General features: G+C 45.5%; 1 protein-coding gene across 4 annotated transcripts in view; it reads left to right on the top strand.

The window, feature by feature from the left end:
• Positions 1 to 22631, top strand: part of LOC144933774 (receptor-type tyrosine-protein phosphatase O-like) — an 83174-nt gene that overhangs the window by 24376 nt on the left and 36167 nt on the right. For all 4 annotated transcript variants that reach the window (XM_078858879.1, XM_078858878.1, XM_078858877.1 and 1 more), the window contains exons 8-13: positions 428 to 548; positions 6315 to 6508; positions 7764 to 7878; positions 9304 to 9455; positions 12058 to 12178; positions 13458 to 13591. In XM_078858879.1, coding sequence (XP_078715005.1) covers positions 428 to 548; positions 6315 to 6508; positions 7764 to 7878; positions 9304 to 9455; positions 12058 to 12178; positions 13458 to 13591 — 837 coding nt within the window. The remainder of the gene's footprint in view (positions 1 to 427; positions 549 to 6314; positions 6509 to 7763; positions 7879 to 9303; positions 9456 to 12057; positions 12179 to 13457; positions 13592 to 22631) is intronic.

Below are 22631 nucleotides of genomic sequence, written 5' to 3'. Positions count from 1 at the left end.
ATAGACCATTAAGACAGGCATCGCTTTGGTGCCCAGAGATATCGCTGAATCAACATCTCTGCAGATTTGCTCGGAATAAGATATTGGCTGGGGGCATAGCGACTGAGGCTGCCCACTGTCACCTGCAGGTGAGTTGTGAGACGATCTTAATCATTCCACGCATGGGCCAGATCGTCATATTTGAATACTTTGAACCCAACGTTGTATTCTTAGGTTGTTTCGGTAAAGTCACGTAGGTACCTACCTAAGAATATGAATCCTTGCAGTCACGAAAGCTTCAAATCTAGAACCCAACGTTGTATTTTCGCAATGCACAAAAACCCACGGCTGAATCCACCACGTGGGGACCCCCCCTCTCGCGCCCCCACTCTCGCGTCTCCCCCTCTCGCACCCCCTCCCCCCCTTTCACACCTCAACCCCCCCACAGAGGAGCAGCACGGAGCGCGTGCTGCGAGGGCTCACGCCGGGGCGGCTCTACGGGGTGCGCGTGTCGCTGCGCTGGGGCGGCGTGCAGGGTCGCGAGTCGGAGACCTACAGCTTCCGCACGGGTGGGGCTCGCAGGACATCCCGCGACAGAATGAATGATAAATCATGTTGTTGTTTTCAAGCCGAATGAATGATAGATGGTGTTACGGTTGCAGGATAAAATAAGTGAATTTGTTTCACGCCGAAATAATGATGCATGTTAATGTTCAGGCCCCATATATGGAGTCATTGGGCGTGGCTTTGCCCAAATAAAGTGTTGTGTCTCTGTGATGGAGCAGATTATTTTAATCGGAACTGTGATTCCCGTCCCAACATTTGGAACGAAAAGCCAATTGGTGGCATTTTTGGTTGTTAAGCCCTCCCATTCACCACCATTGACTTCCCCGAACATTAATGTAATTATTCATTCTGTGGCGGATTTATTATGTCCTACATGTTACAGCGTGTCCACTGCTGCCAAACGCGGGCGGTCCTCAGCAGGAGGACCTCCGCTAGATGGTCAACTTTCGTTAAGTCAACTTGCTGTATGTGACTTTTAAATATATATTTAACTTCAGTATGATTTTCTAAACGAATGTGTTGTTGATACCTCATATTCTGAGGTTCATTCCCATTGCTGTCATCAGCCTGACCGAGATGGGTAATACTCTCTTTATGTTTAAGCCTAATTAGACTTCAATCAATTTTTTTCCAAAAACGACTTCGAATGTCAATGTGAACGGACCTGGTGATAGTGTGCCTCCTTGGCCGATTTGCATTTCGTTAACGTGTTGCACGTAATCTCATTGTGAGACGGTGTAGAGAGAAGGGCCTCCACCGGAGCAAGCTCCAGTGAGAGCCTACTCTTGCACACCGGTCATCTTGGAAGTGGTGGCAGTACCCACATTGTATCCCACCACAAGCCACCTGTCGATCAACTTACTGTGGTGTACCCATTTATACAGCTGGGTGGACAGAGGCAGAGGATTTCAGAAACTTGCATGATCATTTTAACCACCTCGCCGGGAGTTGGAATTGAACCAGTGACCTCTGGACTGCAAGTCCAGTGCGCTAGCCGTCACACTACTGCAGCAGCACCCTCAATCAAAATGGCATTCATGATACTCTGGCAGTCTCTACAGCAACACCTTCAGTAAAATTTACTCTCCTTTTTTGACCTGAAGTGTAAAGGTAAGAAGGGCGCCATCGATATTAACTACCTTGCCTGGTATACAGGAGGTCATCGGTTCGATCCTGACCCTGATGCCTGTATATTTGGAATTTGCGTGTTCTCCCCGTGGTCGCATGTATTTTTATCCGGGTCCTCCAGTTTTTCCCTCTACATTTAGAAACACGCGTTTAGAGTATTTGGCTGCTATACATTTACACACGATGAGCCACACTGTTGAGCTATCATTTGTGGCCAGGTCGCTGCTGACAAAAAGCCACATAGCTCAGTGGGCCATACCTGATAAAATAAAAATTATTTAGTTTTATTTTGCAATCGTTAATGTAAGGCATAACCCTCAAATAAAGTCGGGGGAGGAAAATTAAATTGGGTCAAATGTTTGGCGATTACGGTCTTTAAAATTATAAGTTGACAATAAATGCATGGGTTGTGCAGTGGTCAGAGCCCTGCACTCTGAACTATTAGTAGGCCCACAGTTACCATCAGTGGCCAAGTGACATCTCAATCTGATCTGGGCCCCTCTTCAAACTGCAATGACTAGTGTGGTGAAGTATGGTCAACCCCCCCACTCCTCCCCCCCTCCATGGCGGTATTGACAAAGGGCTGTAACATATTATTAGTACTCTTTGGGTCTTTCGGTAAAGTCACGTAGATAGAAAAATAATACAAAATCACGACGTTTCGATCGCCACACAAGCAATCGTCTTCAGGTGAAACAAGAGGGGCAATCTGTTGAGGCAGGTTGTTTATAAAGGTTTAGAGATGGGTGGGGCAGCGAATGTTAATGTTGGAGCGAGTAGGAGACGGGAAATGTGCTTGCAAATGTAAGCAATCACAACACAAGTAATCGTCTTCAGGTGAAACAGAGGGGCAATCTGCTGAGGTGGGCTGTTTATAAAGGTTTAGAGATGGGCGGGGCAGCTAATGTTAATGTAGGAGCGAGTATGAGAGAGCGAGTATGAGAGAGCGGGTAGGAGAGAGAAAAGTTGCTTGTAAATGTAAGCTCGGTTCAAATAGGAGCAATCTTATTCTCTCTGAGATCAGGGCTAGGCCGGCCCTGAACAAGATCCATTTAGCATTAGGAGAACTGACAACAGCAGATGTGAGTGTAAAGGCGATCGGTATTACCTTGGTGTCGTGGCATCTCTTTAGAAAAGTGAGCGACTCGATCAAATGAGCCTTCTTGTCTCGGAGTCTGTTAAAAGATCAAGTCGCTCACTTTTCTGAAGAGATACCGCGACACCAAGGTAATACCGATTGCCTTTACACTCACAATCTACTGCTGTCACTTCTAATACTAAACGGATCTTGTTCAGGGCCGGCCTAGCCCTGATCTCAGAGAGAATAAGATTGCTCCGATTTGAACCCAGCTTACATTTACAAGCACATTTTACCTCTCCTACGCGCTCTCTCCTACTCACTCCTACATTTACATTAGCTGCCCCCCCCATCTCTAAACCTTTATAAACAGCCTGCTTCAACAGATTGCCCCTCTTGTTTCACCTGAAGACGATTGCTTGTGTGGCGATTTAAACGTCGTGATTTTTTATTTGTATAATTTTTCTATCTACGTGACTTTACCAAAAGACCCAAAGAGTATGAATTCCTGCAGTCACGAAAGCTTTATGTCAAGATATTATTAGTAATGCATTATTATTTTCGTTTACGCGTAAGACACGTTGGATGTCATGCAATAATCAACATGTCAAGTTCAACAATACAATTGTCAGGTATGGATAAAATTAGGTATTTATTAAAAGGGCATCGTTACTTGGTGTAGAAAGAACGTTAATTAAATTGGGTGTATATATATATCAATTTCACAGAATTGAGGGAAAGGGAAATACAGATAGGAAAGGAATTGCAGACGGTTTGTGAGCAAAGAAGTATAAATTAGGTTATTTTGGCATGTTGGCTTTTGTTATTGAAATTGAGTTTATGGTGTAGGGGGGGATGGAAGGGGCAAGGCTATGAAGTTTAGAAAAGGTAATTTATTAATTTATCCAACACAGCCTTAATTGAGTCTCAGGACACTTTTGAGGAGGGTTCTGCACTGGGTTGTTTTCCTTATCCCTTTTCGTTGAGAAGTTTACTTGTGGGAAGAAACCAATGTGCCAAGGGAAAATCCTTGCGTACGAGGGCAAGTTATGCACAGTGCAGGTTCACTAGACCCATGTATTGTACAAGTTCACTGGACCCATGTATTGTATCTCGCAACCCAGTGGGGAATTTATGAAACTACAAGCCCCCAACCGTGGTCTCTAAAGGGTCACATCACTTAAATGAAACTGAAGCAGATACGGTTCACCTGACCAATTGATAGCTCAATGAAGTGGCTAATTACGTGGACATTTAAAGCAGCCACTTACTCTAAACGCATGTTGATTCTAAATGTGGAGGGAAAAACCGGAGGACCCGGAAAAAAATTCACACGACAATGGGGAGAACGTGCAAACTTCAAATATACAACAGGCGTCAGGGTCAGATTCTAAACCACGACTTCCTGTTTACCAGGCGAGGTGGTTAACATCTCGCCACCGTGGCGCCCACACTTGTATGCGGCACCACAGATAACTCAAGGTGAGATAGGTATGCACAATGTGGAAAATCATTTTCAAGATATTAATTTGATCTGATTCAGGGATGAATCAGTGAAATAACTTGAAGATTGTCATATAACGGAGTTCTTTACAGTATGGATGAGAAATCATGGATGTGATTATATTCAAGTATGTTTACAGTAGTTCAATTCACAGCTAAAATCGGTGATATTTAAGCCATCTCACCAACACATGCTGATCAGCGTGGTGAATTTTGGTAAAAAAAAATGACGTGGGATAAGGAGGTCTTCAGCAGTGAATTGACAAAGGGCTGTAAGTTTTTGTATTATTATATATACATTTCAGTTTTAGCCCGCACCTCCAATTAGCATGGTTGTCTACGTACTGTGCAAACGAAGCTCAACATACATAGTCATGCTACTCAAACTTGCACTTTAAATAATGTCCATCCACGTTCAAATATAATATATGACTTATCTTACAATTATAAACGATATCCTGAAGCACGTATGATCTGGCTGTTGGCTTGGTGCACAGAAGGGGCTTGAATTTTCAGGAATCTGCTTTATCTGGATAGTTCTTTTCCCCCTAATATGTGGATATTTTATCTGATTAATTAAATTTTTGACAATTTTATTTAGAAATTTTAAACTATTAGTAATGGCCTTGGTTATTTCCTTTCTTGGTATAGGTAATAGAGTTATGCAAGCAATTACAAAAAAAACATTACTGATCCAACTGGCTCTTGCGTGTCCCTGGATAAAAGTATTTGTGCAGACACAGCACACAGTGATGAGCGTAGCCTTTGGCTTCAGATGAGACCCCACTTACAAGGTTTCCTGTACCACTACCCCAGAGTATCGTTAAATCTATATTCCTGTAATATAATATTGAAAGAGCATGCATTTCCAAGAGCAATGCTGTAAACGCAATTGCATTTGGCATATCTCACTTTCCATTTGCATTCGACATCTGTCCTTGTTTGTTTTACATATTGGTGCTATAGTCACCGAAAATGTATATCTGCTTAAGTTTAACGTTTCTCCAGCTGAGTATTGTACCAAGCTGTGATCAATCTGGAGATGATCTGTCCAAGCCGATTTGCACTGCAAGAAATTTCGTTTCAATATTTTCAGTTCCCATGTGAAAGATGCGATGGGGGTTTTTTTTTGCTGATTTCTTATTGGTTTTGCATTTATCATGTTGGTGACCCAGGCCACTCTCGTAAATGAGACTCCTGGTCACCAGAGTTCTCACCCAGTTACACAAAATAAACTTTTAACTTGAAGCCTGCAGCTAGGCTATCACTGGCAGCGGCTTTTTGGCTAGCCATCAAACAAAGACGGCCACTGGCATCACACACTTTCAGATGCACTTCTGCGGCCGTCTGGAACGCTCTTCCTTCCGATCTTAGGAAGTCGCTGGAGCTATGCACTTTTAAATCACCTACAGGGTGTCCCACAAGTCGGAAAAACACAGCTCTGTGTTATTGGCTCGCGATCTGGATGCAGTCTGTTAAATTCAACAGCGACCTCCCTCTGACTCCGATTTCCTACGAGGTGATTCATCTGGACTCGGTCTTCCTTACTCAGAGACATCTTGTTCATGCAGAAACAAAAAAATATGAATTCGTTATTTTTCCATATCATTCCAGCCTTATGGGCCACCCTGTATATTAAAAACGCATTTCTCTCAATCTGCTTTTTTCTGTTCAGTTTGTTGTCCTTCCCCCACACCCCACATTAGCACGGTTGGCTACGTACGGTGAAAAATAAGTTCTTCAAACATACACACACGGTTCACCTGAGCAAGTAGAAGTATTCAGCAGAGATGTCACATGCGCATTGCAATTGCTGTCAGGATTTTTGTTTGTCATGAATATAATGTTGGCCTTCACTTTCAAGTTGATTGTGGCCATGCTTTCAGAATTTTTTGTCAGAAAGTATGTGTTTCGTGTGAGCAACGACAAACTAACCGGCCAGACACTTCGATGCTTCTCCTTCAGAGCCATGCCCGCTTTTAATGCTCAACGTTGAGTCTGCTGTTAGAATGCTTGAATTGTACATTTCAAGCAGTTTACATTTTTTTTCTTTTCAAAGTGCCAACAGGAGTAAAGGAACTGAAGGCAGAAGGCTTGGACCCCTTCACTGTGAAGCTGTCGTGGAAGATCCCTCAGGTTGTGTTCTTCACCAGATACATTGTCCAGCTGTTCTACTTTGACCTGCACCAACAAGAGTCCATCATGAGGCAAATAGACATCGCGGAAAACACCACCAAGGGACAAACCACACTGGTGAGATATCGGTGGCCGTCCTAAGGATTGTTTTTTTGCATTTGCTTAGATTAAAATCCACCTTGCGATGGCTTGTTGTAAAATACACTATGTAATTTTTATTGTATGACTATATTCGTGTTTTAAATGATCCCTTTAACCTTTCATGAAAGTAAATTAATTAATTTTAAGAATGACAACTTTTGTTCACGCCCAAATGTATAACATTAAATGTATAAAAAGTGCATTCCTAAGTATTGTTTTAATCACATTTAAATAATTTAATGTTAACGTGTTAATAGAAATTGTTCATGTTTTAACTTTTGAGACAGAAATAATAGGAAAATGATGGCTAGTGACACAGAAGAGAAGAGAGATAGATTTGAAGTTTTCGTGACTGCAGAGATCCATACTCTTTGGTTCTTTCGGTAAAGTCACGTAGGTATAAAATATGAAATAAAACAAATCACGACGTTTCGATCGCAACACAAGCAATCGCCATCAGGTGAAAAATTAGCGGGAGAGCTACTGAGGCAGGAAAAAAAAATGATAGTGGGAGCGCTGCTGAGGCGTGTACAATATGGGTCACAGCGTGCATAAACATAGCTCCGTTCTGGATCTCCACGGATAAATAAAATAACACTTTAGTCCATCGACATATTGGCTTTGCAGACCTATGTTATCCAGCAACATGTGTTACTAGATATCATTGGGAATCACTTGCGGATATAAATGGTAATCGGTGGGGAGCGGTAGTGAAGCGGTTAGCGCGATGCACCATACACCCAGTTGATCCGAGTTAATGAATATCTAAACCGGTTTTGTGCCTCCCCTAGGTCGACTCAGCCTTCAGCGAGTACCTGGTGCGGTGTGTAAGCATGAGCACTCGTGTGCCGTGTTGGCACTTTACCCTGACAGCCTGTTTAGGACTATACGAGGGATGGGGGGGGTGACTTTTGACCTTTAGGAATCGCCAATGAAATGAGAATTATCTAACAGCTTATGAATTACATGTAGATTCTGCAAACATATAACTGGCAATTGCTGCATCTCCATTCAAGGCGAAATGGATTCTGTGACAGCCTCAGGATCATTAAATTCGATTGAAAAAGAAATGGATTGCTGTGGTCCACGCCGTGCCTTCTGTGGCTGCGATGAGAATTTGTGGCTTACGTGCATTGTGGAAAGTGGTGCATGATCTACGATACTTTGCATACGCAGGTAATGTCCACGTCTCTATTAACCTGATTGTCCCCATCTCTGCTTGTGTTTCCAGGAGCTCGAAGATCTGATCCCTGCTTGGGAATATGTCATTAGGGTCATGATGCAGAGTGGAGTAAATTCCACGGCACGGGTTTGCTGTCCAGATTCATCTCTTATTCATGTCACATGTGAGTAAACCACAGCAGCCAAATGCAGTCCATAAAATACACTGAACTAAAAACGACTACAAACTATTGCTATTTTACCAGGTAAGGCCCACTGAGCTATATAGCTCTTTTTTTTAAGCGACCTGGCCCCAAATGATAGCTCAACGAAGTGACTTATCACGTAGAAATGTATAGTAGCCAAATACTCAAAACGCATGTTGATTCTAAATGTGGAAGGAAAACCCAGAGGACCCTGAGAATAATCCATGCGACCAAGGGTAGAACATACAAACTCCAAATATACAACAAGCGGTGTGAACACCTCATGGGTACCACAGACAGGGGTGTGAACACCTCACGGCAGATTCCCCACAGTGCGGCCCTCGTTTTATTTCTCATGATCGAATCACGATGAATGCACAGTGTATATATGTTTTCAATTAAAACTTTTACCCTGGATAATATCCCTCGATGAGGAATATCCCACGATTGCAATGGTTTCCCAGGCCGTCAGAGTGATACGTACACGCAAATGTTATACGGACATACATTTACAAATCTACGATTCATCCGGGTCAGATCTTGGCAGCAAGAACAGAATTGTGGCTTTGTTCACGCACTTCGATGAGAGCCTCATCACAGCGGTGCAGAGGGTGTCACAAATATAACTTTCTGGATGAAAGGCACTTGGCGGGTAATCCATGGTTTTCCTCCAGAGAAGAATGGTTCCAGCCATATGAATAGGTAATGTTCACCTCCGAAGCTCAAGATTGCCAATGGAAATGAGCAATGCTAAATGCTCATCTTGGCATGGAGGCTCTTAAGCTTTGATCTCTAGTTGTGCCCAAATAATGGCTGTGCATCTGAGCTGTAAACAGTACTGTCACGACCCTGGTGAAATTACACGTCGGAAAACCATAATGGGAAAACAAATACAACTCAAACACATGTATACAAATATTTCAAAAAGATAAGAAAGTACATATGATTTCATTAAAAAATATACAATAACATTTATATGTTCTTGATAATATGACTGTAGTTATGAGTGTTGATAACTTAGAGATAATGTGTTAAATTCATTAGAAATGTGATTTCATGAAATCAGTTAGATGCTTCAACTTACATAATGCATTAATTAATTCTTTCAGACAACCTATCGCAGAAAATGATGGCGTTTCAAAATTGGAATGACATGTATGCTGCACATTACTCTACGAACTGTAACCCTTTGTGATAGTTATATGTATGATGTTTAATTCGCACCAACCGTACTTAATCGAAGGTGTGGGGGGAGGGGGGGACAAAAACGAAACACGAAAAGCAGTTCTAATAAAATGAGTTTTCAATCTACATGGCTTACAAGTTCACAGCTCCCGGTGTTTTCCTAATAGTTGAGTGCCCCCCCCCCCCCCCGCCGCGTGTGTCTTCACGCTGCCCGCGTAGCGCCGCTGTCTCCCGAGATCGTGGAGGTGGCGTACGAGCGGCGAGTGCTGCGGGTGCGCTGGCGCTACCGCCACCCCGGCGTCTCCTCCGCGCACTCCCGCCTGCTGCGCTGGGAGCTCGTCGTGTCGGGATTCCGCGTCTACAAGAAGGACGTGAGCACATCTCGTATATTCGTGCCACCCTTTTGTGCGTTTGTTTTTTGGTGCTTGCGTCGCCGCTTCGCCAATGTTGTTTTTCTTCCAGATCGTTCGCTGGTGGTCCGTGTGCCTCCTTGTCACTCGTCTGTCGCTACTACCGTGGTTGCTGTTCTCATTGATGATTTCACCTACGTTGAGGACTCGGTCTACCTAACCGACTGTTTCATTTCATCCGTAATGTGTTCAACCATTACACTACAGATCACAACAACGCACTCAGCCACCCACCCACCCACTCATCACAATGCAAGTCACAACAACGCACTCAGCTACCCACCCACTCACTCATCACAATGCAGGTCACAACAATGCACTCAGCTATCCACCCATTCACCGCCCGCTCACCCCACTGCAGGTCACCACGCTTCTCTTTGGAATTCCTCCTCCAATAATTGCCTCAAATTACATGTTCTGTTGGCTGTATAAACAATACAATCCGTCGTAATACGCACAAATATCCTTATTTATATACGATTGGACACTGTATTCTTGGAAATATATGTTATGGTGCTGAATCATTTATAGATATATTTTTAAGGAAATACAGTAGAAGACCTATAGAGGCAAACCCCTTGGGGGCAAGCCAGGTGTGCTGATATAAGCCAAGTTGCCCTTGGCTTATATCAGAACCGTGTAGTGTCCAGCTCAGAGACACGGCGTGGAGGCAACACGATTATTACAACTTCCCCTCATACACACGAAAGTGTATTGCTGCCCGAGGGAGGTATCTCCTCCGGGCTAATCCTCCCAAGCTGCACGGGGTAGCTAGCCACGACCGGACCCTGGCTTGGGTCCAGGTCTCATCTAACGGCAGGTCTTCTCCCGGCATGATGGCTTCCGGCTTCTCCTCATCTCCTCATCGGCAGCCCCCCTAACCTGTTCGGGGTTCCGGTTTATATTCCCGTCTGCCCTTTTCCACTCCTCCCTTCTCGGGCTTTTTAGAGGGGTCTCGTCTTCAGCCCCAGGCCCCCTACCCTTCAGAGGCTGGCACTGCACGCAGAGCACAGTGCTCTCCATCCTCCTCAGACGATCTCTGCCGGCCCTTGCTAGGCCCAGTACTGCGCTCCTCCTGCACCGCTGTTGGCGGCGTGAGCGGCGCCGCGTGTCTCGCCTCACACAGGCCGGCTTAACATATCCTGCAGTGGCATCCATCGATGCCGCTGCACATGTGCTCATATCCAACCTCCACTGTAATAAGTCTCACCAATGATGTAGAAATCTATCAACCATATTTGACTTACTTTTAGTGTTTTCTCTAAATACAGTACTTTTGTAAAAGCTATGGTTTTACAAAATAGTGTATGCATTTATTAACGTTGCCGTGGACACCACAGTGGCGAGATGTTAACTACCTCGCCTGATATACAGTAGGCCGTGGGTTTGATCCCGACCCTGATGCCTGTTGTATATTTGGAGTTTGCATGTTCTCCCCTTGGTCGCGTGGATTTTTCTCCGGGTCCTCGGGTTTTTTCCTCCACATTTATAAACATGCGTTTAGAGTATTTGGCTGATGTTAATTTACACATGATGAGCCACTTCATTGAGATATCACGGTTGGCTATGTACCGTGTGAAATAAATTCAACACACATACATTTGTGTCCAGGTTGCTTCTGAAAATGAGGTATATTGCTCAGTGAGCCTTACCTGGTTAAATAAAAAAATGGTGAGTATAGTTTTTAGGATATATTTGTCCATTTTCAGGGAGTCTTATTAACGAATGTTTATATTTTTTTGTGAACAATTGTTAATTGTTGGTCAAGAGCCAAGGGTATAGAAGGAATAACAGAGGAAGGGCGAGACATCATAGAACAAACAAACGGTTGACATTACACGTTAGTATGCCCTCACGATCAGAGAACGGAAGAGAGCACTCCGTATAACACGTCGACTTTCGCGACCAATGTTAGTCGATAATATAGGTTTTTGGGTTAGATCGCGTAAATATATAAATGTGTCATTAAAACACGACACAACCCGACACAGCCAACTATTAAGGGTTGTCACATAAACAGAACGTGCCAATTCGTCACTAGTACAGCACACCGGTGTGTTGAAGAGCCAAGCCACAACATTTACAATCTGAGTACGACGTTTTTACGTGATCTGACCCAAAAACCTATATTATGGATGATATTGGTCGTGGAAGTCTACGTGTTAAAATGTTATTCGAATTGTTCCTGAACAATTCCGGCACAATTCGCCCGATGAAGCTGGTTGTAGTTACCAGGGAAACGTCGCATTCAAATTTCTAAATGTTGTGGGTTTACTCTCCAACACACTGGTGTGCTGAAGTAGTCGCTAATTGTCATGTTTTTTTTGAGTGACAAATTGACTGTGTCGGGTGGTGGTGGGTTAACGACACATTTATACTTGTGCGATCTAAGCTAGAATAACGTTTTATTATGAGAGCACTCAGGCTCACTGCCCTATCATGGGCAGAGGGGAACAATCGGGCATCGGTGAATGTTTCACGCTCTAAAAAAGGTTCGAATGCTCGTTGGAAGTGGTAGAAATGTTTTACAGCCGGGGAGCGCCGTGTCGTGGCCCGTGCGCAGGTGGAGAGGAAGGTCATGGAGGCCAGCGTGCTCGTCACGCCGGGGGACTTGTACAACATCTCGGTAGTGGCCTTTACCCAGCACAGGCACAACGTCTCTGCACATCACGTCATCAGCACCAGTGAGTAGCGCTTGGCCTCCAATGTGTAGATGGGCCCCCGCGGGGGTGGGGGGGGAGTGAACACTGACAAAGGTTCATCATAATGGACGGCTGTCAATCAACATGTCTCTTGTACAACTTTGCTTATCGTTGCACAGGTAAAAAAACAAATCAATCAGTTAGGAATCAATGGCATTTGTATTGACGTTTTCACATAAATATTTCATGTTACAAATGTTATGTCCTAAATAATTAACGTTTTGGCTACTTCTGAAAATTGTATATTCTACGCTTTGCAGCGCACCAATGGCTGAAATCAGCACACAATAGCGAGATGAGGGAATAGAATTGTGGATATGCTTTAAAACGATGTTGTTGTTGCTATGATTAATGCAATGTTAACTCTGATATATCATACGATATAAGACCCACGATAATCACACTGTGTTTTTTCAAAATACTGGTAATTCTTTATTTTATTTAAATAAATATGCTTATTTTCATGCCAAAATATTTGTAACCTTGCTAACACAGTAGTTACAGTTGTAAATAAATAGCGATAGATCATGTAAGTGTTGTGTTTTCTTGTGTAAACCAACAGCATGTGTTGTGTTTTCTTGTTTAAACCAACAGCATGTATGTTATAAGCATTGCAGATCGTAAAATTGTCCTGGTTATAAGATTCATGGCAGGCTTATAATGAGTGACCTGAAGCTGAAAGAAGTTTTACTTACAATCATTATACTAGAAGCACAGCAAAGCACAAAGCAATACAATAATATTTAGGAATACATTAACGAAGTAATGGGAAACAGATATTGTAATAATACATTGCCACATCATTATAATTGTATCAGAGCAACCCTAGTTAATATCTGAATAAATAAGCAGATAATATGATACATTGCCCGCTTATTTATTTGCTTATTTATTTTCTTCACAACTACGTGAATGATTATTCCGATGATTAAATATTTTTATTGTGCTTCTCTCAAAAATATATTTTACAAAGCAGCTGTTTCAACACGTTATGGTTTAAGCATAGAAACACCAATAACGAAATGTCACAACTTACCTAATGTTACGCTGCTGTCTAATTAATGAAGCCACTTATAAAGGCAGCGCATGCACTGTGAGGAGAGTATAGAGTGTGGGAGTTGCTGCTGGGTTGGCTGAGCTGGCTATGTTGGCCATGCTGACCGGACTGGCCGGGCTGGCCGTGTTGGCCGAGGTGGCCGTGTTGGCTGGGCTTGCCTGGGATGGCTGGGCTGTAGCAGCGTTCCGTCTCCTCTCTCCGCAGGCCCAGATTCCCCCAGGGCGGTCAACATCCTGAACGTGACGCAAACTTCCGTGAGCCTCGCGTGGAGCTGCGAGGGGCTGGTAGACTACTACCTTGTGACCTACACCAGTCTGGATTCCGAGCAACACATCAAGGTGAGTGCTCAGCCCCACCTGCATGACACAGTGAACATTTTAGATTGACACCGATAGGCAGTTGTGGGAATGGGAATGCAGAAGCACCGCAACGAAACCTATTTGTCCTGCAGTAGCCCACGTCCACCGCCGTTTCCCCTCGGCGGAAACATCGCAGTGCAGGAATAGGACCCGAGTGTGAATAGTGCCGGCATGCTTGTGTGGGATTGTGAGATGTTCCAGCATGGCGTGGACCGTCGTACACCATCGCATTTAAACCACTGCTGATAGGGGGAATTATAATGATAACAAGAACAATTACTGCTCCTGACAATGGCTGAGATCTCACGTAACATCTCGCCACAGTGGGTCCCACCATTATGATTTCAGCAGAGTAATTCATTGATCGGTAAATTTGAAGAGGCCATGGGAATTGAGAGAAAGATGAAAAGAGGATACCTGCAAATGAGCAGGGAGGTACTTAAAGTCACGTGATTTAAATATTTCAAATATTTTTTACAACACGGTGATCATATTGAGAGACTCGTGCGTTGAGAGACTCGTGTGTTGAACTTGTATGTGGTGTTAATTATATAGATAACTGCCTGTAACTCGCTGTTCTGTGAAGTGACACTTTAGTGGTGAGAGATTCTTATGGATAGCTACAAATTGTTGCTTATTTTCACCCAAGGAGTAGATAGAATTGAAAGTGGTTGAGCTTGTTAGAACATGCTCCCTGGACAGAAATTCCCTTCACTCTGCTCTCTGGATATGGGAACTGCCTCCCTGAACACATTGTTTGTGAAATCACTGATTCTGGTCTTGAGGCCTTCAAACGCGGAGCACATGGACATTTCATAACTTCACCACACGAATTGTAGGACTGAATATTTGAGCTGCAGTGAACCAATGGTTATACCAATTAGATGTACTCATGTCAGATATAAAAAAAAATGTGATAACAGTGATGCATTTAAATACAAACAAATTTAATACCACTGGCAATTTATGATCATTCGTGATTGCATCAAGTAAGATGACAAGAGTGAGGATTGGTATAATGATTGCCTATGCGTGCTAAATTAACAACGTGGTATTTAATGAGGGTTACTTATGCTAGATGACAATTATTATTTCGTTCTTGAGAATAACAAATTAAATGGCAAGTCACGTAAGTTGATAAAGGCCATGACTGTGATGTGGACTCGCAGCTGGATAATGACTTTGCTTGTGTAATGAGAGAGTGCCATTTATTGGTTGTAAAAGGGTAACTCGGTACAGGCACCATTATGTAACACCATCCGATCCATAAAGGGAACAGTATCTGGACCAAAGGTGATGGGCGGAGTCGGGAGAGATGCTTCAGGAACCATCAAGAAGATTCCATGAGAGGGCGTGGCCAGAGGCGGAGCCTAGCTGCGCCCGGCGGAATATAAGCAGGGGCGGAGGAGGACTCGTGGTCGGTGTGGGGAGCCTTGGGTCCAACTACGTCGCTGCTCGTCGTCTCCTCTCTTCCCCGCCCGACCACGTGGCGGATCCCCCGCAGAGCTCGCCTCTTCCCTCCGGCACGCCGCCAGCCAGCAGTGAGGCTGAGAGAGTAGGGCGGACTCTGACAGCGGATTGGAGATACGCGTCGTCTGAAGGCATTGTCATCTGGGAGAATATTCTGAGAGAGAAGGAGTGGGGTCTGTGCTGTACTGCAGTTGGGAAATAAAGAACGAAAGCACCCTCTACACGAATCGTCTTGGAAGGTGTTTATTACATTCATGTCAGAAGTGGTTCTTCAAACGAAGAAAAGATTACAGACGATATTCTTTGGTTCTTTCGGTAAAGTCACGTATAAAGATAAAATTATAAATTAAATAATAGCATACTACGACGTTTCGATTGCAACACAAGCAATCATCATCAGGTATAAAATAAATAGCAACAAAAATCTAGAGAAAAAAGATAAGCTTAAAACTTCCCCGTAGAAGTGGTTCAATCTTAATTTTGGAGCTTTCGTGACTGCAGGAATTATTCTTTGGTTCTTTCGGTAAAATCACGTATAAAGATAAAATAATAAATTAAATAATAGCATACTACGACGTTTCGATTGCAAAACAAGTAATCATCATCAGGTATAAAAGAAATAGCAACAAAAATCTAGAGAAAAAAGATAAGCTTAAAACTTCCCCGTAGAAGTGGTTCAATCTTAATTTTGGAGCTTACGTGACTGCAGGAATTATTCTTTGGTTCTTTCGGTAAAGTCACGTATAATCGAAACGTCGTAGTATGCTATTATTTAATTTATTATTTTATCTTCATACGTGACTTTACCGAAAGAACCAAAGAATAATTCCTGCAGTCACAAAAGCTCCAAAATTAAGATTGAACCACTTCTACGGGGAAGTTTTAAGCTTATCTTTTTTCTCTAGATTTTTGTTGCTATTTCTTTTATACCTGATGATGATTGCTTGTGTTGCAATCGAAACGTCGTAGTATGCTATTATTTAATTTATTATTTTATCTTTATACGTGACTTTACCGAAAGAACCAAAGAATAATTCCTGCAGTCACGAAAGCTCCAAAATTAAGATTGAACCACTTCTACGGGGAAGTTTTAAGCTTATCTTTTTTCTCTAGATTGTTGTTGCTATTTCTTTTATACCTGATGATATTGCTTGTGTTGCAATCAAAACGTCGTAGTATGCTATTATTTAATTTATTATTTAACTTTATACGTGACTTTACCGAAAGAACCAAAGAATAATTCCTGCAGTCACGAAAGCTCCAAAATTAAGATTGAACCACTTCTACGGGGAAGTTTTAAGCTTATCTTTTTTCTCTAGATTTTTGTTGCAATTTCTTTTATACCTAATGATGATTGCTTGTGTTGCAATCGAAACGTCGTAGTATGCTATTATTTAATTTATCATTTTATCTTTATACGTGACTTTACCGAAAGAACCAAAGAATAATTCCTGCAGTCACGAAAGCTCCAAAATTAAGATTGAACCACTTCTACGGGGAAGTTTTAAGCTTATCTTTTTTCTCTAGATTTTTGTTGCAATTTCTTTTATACCTAATGATGATTGCTTGTGTTGCAATCGAAACGTCGTAGTATGCTATTATTTAATTTATTATTTAACTTTATACGTGACTTTACCGAAAGAACCAAAGAATAATTCCTGCAGTCACGAAAGCTCCAAAATTAAGATTACAGAAGATGTCCAAACAAGAAGCGGAACCCACCTGTAACGTCTTCCGACGACGATGCGGAGACCCAAGACCTGCCGACCCCGGGATTTGTGGTCCCAGTTACAGGTCATAGGGTTGGTGAGGTCGATGCTACCGGAGGCGGTCGGCGCGGACGCAACATCTACACCCCAGCAGGCCGAAGACAGCTGGAAGAGGGTGGAGGAGCTGCTAGAATCATTGCGGGCTCCTTCAGTTGGTTTCGCTCGTGACGATGTCTAGGGTGGCGGAGCGTTCACCTGATGCATCGCCGGGTGGTAGCGACCGAGGTTTTAAGGCCGGAGTTGCGGCAGGTTCTTCCGCAGCTGCGATGATCGCCATTCCACGTGAGGAGGTCGCGCGGCTGGACGCCACCATTTCAGATGGCGCAGCAAGGGCGCGGTCGGAGCCCGCCATTTTTGACGAGCCGCGTGGTGCACAAAGTGCGACTCCCGCAAGTTAAGGCGACTGGAGCGCCTTCACTTGGAGATTTGAGGCAACATTCCGTTCGGTTCGGGATGGAGCATGAGGCACTGGTGAAGAAGTCCATGCTGCATGGTGCATATGCCGAGATGGCCTAGGTCTACGAGCAACCTTCCGACACGCGATGAAAGTTTCTACAATGTCGGCGAGGTAGTTCCGAGACACCTCTCGCATACCGTAGTGCGCTGATGGCTTTGGCTGTGGCCGCTTACCCTGACGTGAATCCGGAGGCCCTCGACTCGCTTGCCATGGAATGCATCCTGACTTTGGCTAGGGACATGGGGGTGGTCTTACCTGCTTGTGGCCACGACATGCAAACATCCCGATGGGCGCCCGATGCCTTAACGCTCACGAAAGCCTGCAGCGATGGTTGCTGAGTAAAGCCGTCGAGATTCCGCCTGGTGATGCGTCTTCTGATGGTAATTTTGCCGCTGTGGTTCCTCAATGGAATCGATGATGGGGCGACACTGCACGTCGCCGAGGGAACGAGGGACCACGTCAGAGCGAGGACCGGGGTGGCCTACTGGGACACTTCGCTAAGGAATGCCGAAGTCGCCCTCCATCTCTGACTTCGGTTGCTGCTTCGGCACCTTTTGCCCCTCCGACGGCTCAACCACTACCCCCTCAGGTGAGTCGGTACACGTCGGACACCCGGCCTATTTCACAACCTCAGGCATCTCATGATTCGGGGGCCGTTCCTTCACAGCACAGATCTCATGTTGACATCGTGTGACCGGGTCCGGTTGCGCAAGGATGGCCTAGTTCGATAGCATAATGGAAGAAATTGGCACGTCACGTGGTTGCAGCGGCTGCGGGGTCCTCGGCGGTGTCGGGTTCAGTACAAGAGGTGAAGGTGCACATCCTGGTGGACACGGGGGCTTCCGCCACCATTATTTCAGATGTTATTTTTCAATTGCTATCGATCCCTGTTACTCAAATTTGTCCGGTCATTGATGCTTGTGTCGCGGCGAATGGGGGTAGCATGGGTATCATTGGGCAGGTGGATGCCCGCATTGAAATTGGCGAGGTAGCCATATTGGGACCTGTTCTAATTTCGAGGTCTTTGGCTGCACCCTGTTTATTGGGTAATGATTTTCTCAGAAGGATCCCTGTTAAAATCCTGGTGGATCAGGGTTGCCTGGAAATACCCTCGGGTTGCAAGTTATTATTTTTTCCGCCACTACTATTCCGTTCATCGTTGAGCGTTGCGGTACAAACCCTCATTGATGTCATAGTCAAGATCCCACCAGGATCCCAAATGCTTGTTCCGTTGCGTTATCGTAGGTGGATTGAAAGTGTCGATTCGATGGCTGGGGTCCTTCTGACCCCGTCGAACACAGCGACCCGGGGTCTAGCGCTCGTCGGCGCACAGACGATTCTGCACTCCGAGCAGGCCCCGTTTTTGCAGGTGCTTAACAGGGGCCCGAATGCCTTTGTAGTTCCCGCCAGTACAGTGTTGGCTCATGCCATCACCGTGTTTTCGGACCGCGACAAGGTTGAACCACGATATGTTGTGGAGGCGGCTCATCCTTGTGGTATTATGGATGACCAGTGGGCCGTCGCTTTGTGCGGGGAGAATTTGTTCTTGTCTTCCGAGCAACGGAACAAATTGCGTTCACTTCTGTGCGAGTTTTCAGATGTCTTTAGTAAGAGTGAATTTGATGTTGGTCGTACATCCCTGTTGTCTCACTGTATTGACACAGGTGAGGCCGACTCTATTTGTCAAAACTCGTACCGGTTGAGCCCTGTTGAAAAGGAACGCGTGCAACAGGCGGTCAATGACATGCTGACCGCCGATATTATTTCCCCGTCGAATAGCCCTTGGGGAGTACCCGTCGTGCTTGTCAAAAAGAAAGACGGTGGTCTCAGATTTTGTGTTGACTTGCGTAAGTTAAACAAAGTTTCGGTGGCCAACGCATATCCGCTCCTGCGCATGGACGACTTCCTGGATGCTTTGTCCATGCCGCGGTATTTTTCCACTCTCGATCTGTCTTCAGGGTTTTGGCAAAGACCCCTGGACGACTCGTCCAAACCAAAAACCATGTTCCGCACGTCCAAGGGTATCTTTCAGTTCAATTGCCTTCCGATGGGCTTGAATTCGGCTCCGTCCACCTTTCAGCATTTGATGGGGCTCGTCTTGACCGGCCTGCAGTGGGACACTTGTCTCATTTATTTAGACGATGTCATTGTATTTAGCCACACTTTTGACGAACATCTCCGGCGTCTGCGTTCTGTCTTCGATAGAATGCACTCTGATAATTTGAAGTTTAAACCAGCTAAATGTCTGCATAATTCAGTACGTTATTTGGGTCACATTGTCAGCACCGAGGGCATCGTCACGGACCCGGAGAAAACAGCCTGTGTTCACAATTGGCCAACCCCCGCATGTGTGGGTGATGTCCACAGTTTAGTCGGATTTGCGTCATATTACCGTAGGTTCGTGCCGCATTTCGCTACGGTCGCTAAACCCTTGCATACACTGACTGCTAAAAACCAGAGATTCAAATGGGGTCCGGAGGAAGAGGCTGCTTTTTAGCCCTCCACAAACGGCTGTCTGACGCGCCCACATTCAAGTATCCCGATGTCTCCCTGCCATTCATCCTTGACACCGACGCTAGTGACACGGGCATCGGTGCAATTTTATCTCAGGTCTAAAACGGGGTCGAGACAGTGGTCACGTATGGCAGCTGTGTCCTTTCTCCTGCGGAACGTCGTTATTGTGTCACCCGGAGGGAACTTTTGGCCATTGTTTATTTCGTTCGGCAATACAGGCCTTACCTCTATGGCAGAGAATTTGTTGTCAGTACGGATCATGCGGACCTCCAATATTCCTTGAAAGTCGAACAGCCGGCTGGCCAACTTTCTCGTTGGCTTGAAATCTTGCAGGATTTCTCATTCTGTGTGGTGTATCATAAGGATACTCGACATTTCAACGCGGAAGCTTTGTTGCTATTACCACAGTCGCCTCATTGTCCATGTTTGTCTGGGATGAGCCGTTGTGGGCCCTCTGTGCCACAGGCGTGTTCCATGTCTGCGATAGCCGGTTCGGGACCTGCTGGCACGGCCACCTCAGTTGACAGTGTTTTGCAGCTTCCGCACTTTGTGTGGGCGCGCGAGCAGCTGAAGTTTGCGGCGTCATGCAGAGCACGCGCAGGCAGCTTCCGCCTTGAATGAAAGGGGCTGATTGATTCTCCATGATGGCCTTTTGATGTGGAGAGAGGAGATGCTAAATCGCTGGCGGATTGTTGTTCCCGTTGCCCTCCGTAATAACTTGGTTCGTACACTGCACGAGGAGAAGTTGTTGTACCTCAACGTCCAAAAATCCTTGTTGACGTTGCAGCATGATTATTATTGGCTGGGGATGACAGCCAATGTCTCCAAATGGACCCAAGGATATATGGAATGCGCACAAAGGAAACCGCCGCAGCGCAAATATCATCCACCACTGCAATCTATTTCGGTTTCGCGTATTAACGAACTGGTGGAGCTCGATGTCCTTGGCCCTTTTCTGGTCACTCCTAGGGGTAACAAATTATTTTTGGTGGGAGTGGAATATTTTTCTTGATGGCCTATTGCTGACGCATTTTTGAACGGTTATGTCATAGACAAAGGTGCTCCCGAACAGCTGCTTACAGTCCAAGGTCGGAATTTCTCCTCTAAGTTGTTACGTGAGGTCTGTGACGCTTTGAGCACTAAGAAAATCAGAACGTCACCATTCCATCCACAGACAGATGAGTTGGTTGAACGTCTGAACAGGACTTTGTCTGTCATGCTCTGTCAGATGGTGGATGCCAAACAAGCTGATTTGGATTTGCATGTGCCAAGCACGCTGGCCGCGTACAGGATGGCCCCGCACACTTCTACGGGATTTTCGCCATTTTTCCTTATGTAGGGAGAGAAAATGTGCCCCCTATAGATACTCAATTGGGATCGCCGCTGGATAACGTTAAATCTAAATTGACGGAACACGTTCGCGTTTCCTTGCAACGTATTTCCGAGGCTCGGGAGATGGCCAGGATCAATACCGCCAAAACGCAGGCGTGCAATGAATGTTATACGCGCAGGTCGGGCCATGACATGCCGTGGTTCGTCGGCAACAGGGCTTGGCTACATTGCCCTCAGGTGCCTGCTGGCACCTCCTTTAAGTTACATAAGCCTTGGCAAGGACCTATGGAGGTGGTCGAGATTAAACGTCCGCAATGTGTGCGGTTCCAGGTGGGCCCCCGACGTTGGTTCGTCCACCCCTCTCGGTTGAAGCCATTTATCCCTCCGCAGGTTACTCCTTCATCCCCAACGATTGGACTGCCGGGGTCTGACGTGTCCGACGGACCGGGGACAGTGCAGTTGCGGGGTGGGCGCCAGAAATATTCTGTTTTGCCGTCCACAGCATCCAAACCTGTGACCACCGATGCAGCCCGTGACCTCGCCTAGACCGATCCTGCTGCGGTGGAGCCTTGCGCTCCTCCGCCACCTGTTCTGCTGCCCGGCGTGCCGACTGGGTTGGAGCAGGACGCCGCTGCCGTCGTTAACGGCCCGGCATCATGGACTCGTTCCAAGATGTTGCGATTTCATTGAAGTGAACCGTGTTGGTCTTGTTATTTTTTTCACATTGTTGGTTTGGTCTCTTTACCCCATGTCCCCTTGTTATTGGTTGCGCGTTTTGTCGGATTCTTATTCCTCCTGGAGCTCATTCCTCCGAACGCACACCACGAGTTCTCCCTTGTTCGCGTCTCATATTGCGTACGTGTGTTGTTATTTTTAGCCGGCATGGCTAGTCTTTTATTATGGGGGGGGGGGGGGGGGGGTGATGTAATGAGAGAACGCCATCCATTGGTTGTAAAAGGGTAACTTGGTACAGGCACCATTATGTAAAACCATCCAATCCTAAGAGGGAACAGTATCTGGGCCAAAGGTGATGGGTGGAGTCGGGAGAAATGCTTCGGGACCCATCGAGAAGATTCCATGAGAGGGCGTGGCCAGAGGCGGAGCCTAGCTGCGCCCGGCGGAATATAAGCAGGGGCAGAGGAGGACTCGTGGCCAGTGTGGGGAGCCTTGAGTCTAACTACATCGCTGCTCGTCGTCTCCTCTCTTCGCCGCCCGACCACGTGGCAGATCCCCAGCGGAGCTCGCCTCTTCCCTCCAGCACGCCGCCAGCCAGTGGCAAGGCCGAGAGAGTAGGGCGGACTATGCCAGCGGATCGGAGATATGCGTCGTCTAAGGGCGTTGTCATCCGGGAGAATATTCGGAGGGGGAAGGAGCGGGGTCTGTGCTGTACTGCAGTTGGGAAATAAAGAACGAAAGCACCCTCTACACGAATCGTCTTGGAAGGCGTTTTTTACACTTGTAAACTGGCACTTAAACA

Source organism: Lampetra fluviatilis, chromosome 8 (assembly GCF_964198595.1).
Source record: "Lampetra fluviatilis chromosome 8, kcLamFluv1.1, whole genome shotgun sequence".
NCBI lineage: Eukaryota > Metazoa > Chordata > Hyperoartia > Petromyzontiformes > Petromyzontidae > Lampetra > Lampetra fluviatilis.
The sequence above is the reverse complement of the archived record's forward strand: the minus strand, read 5'-3'. Positions and strand labels throughout refer to the sequence as shown.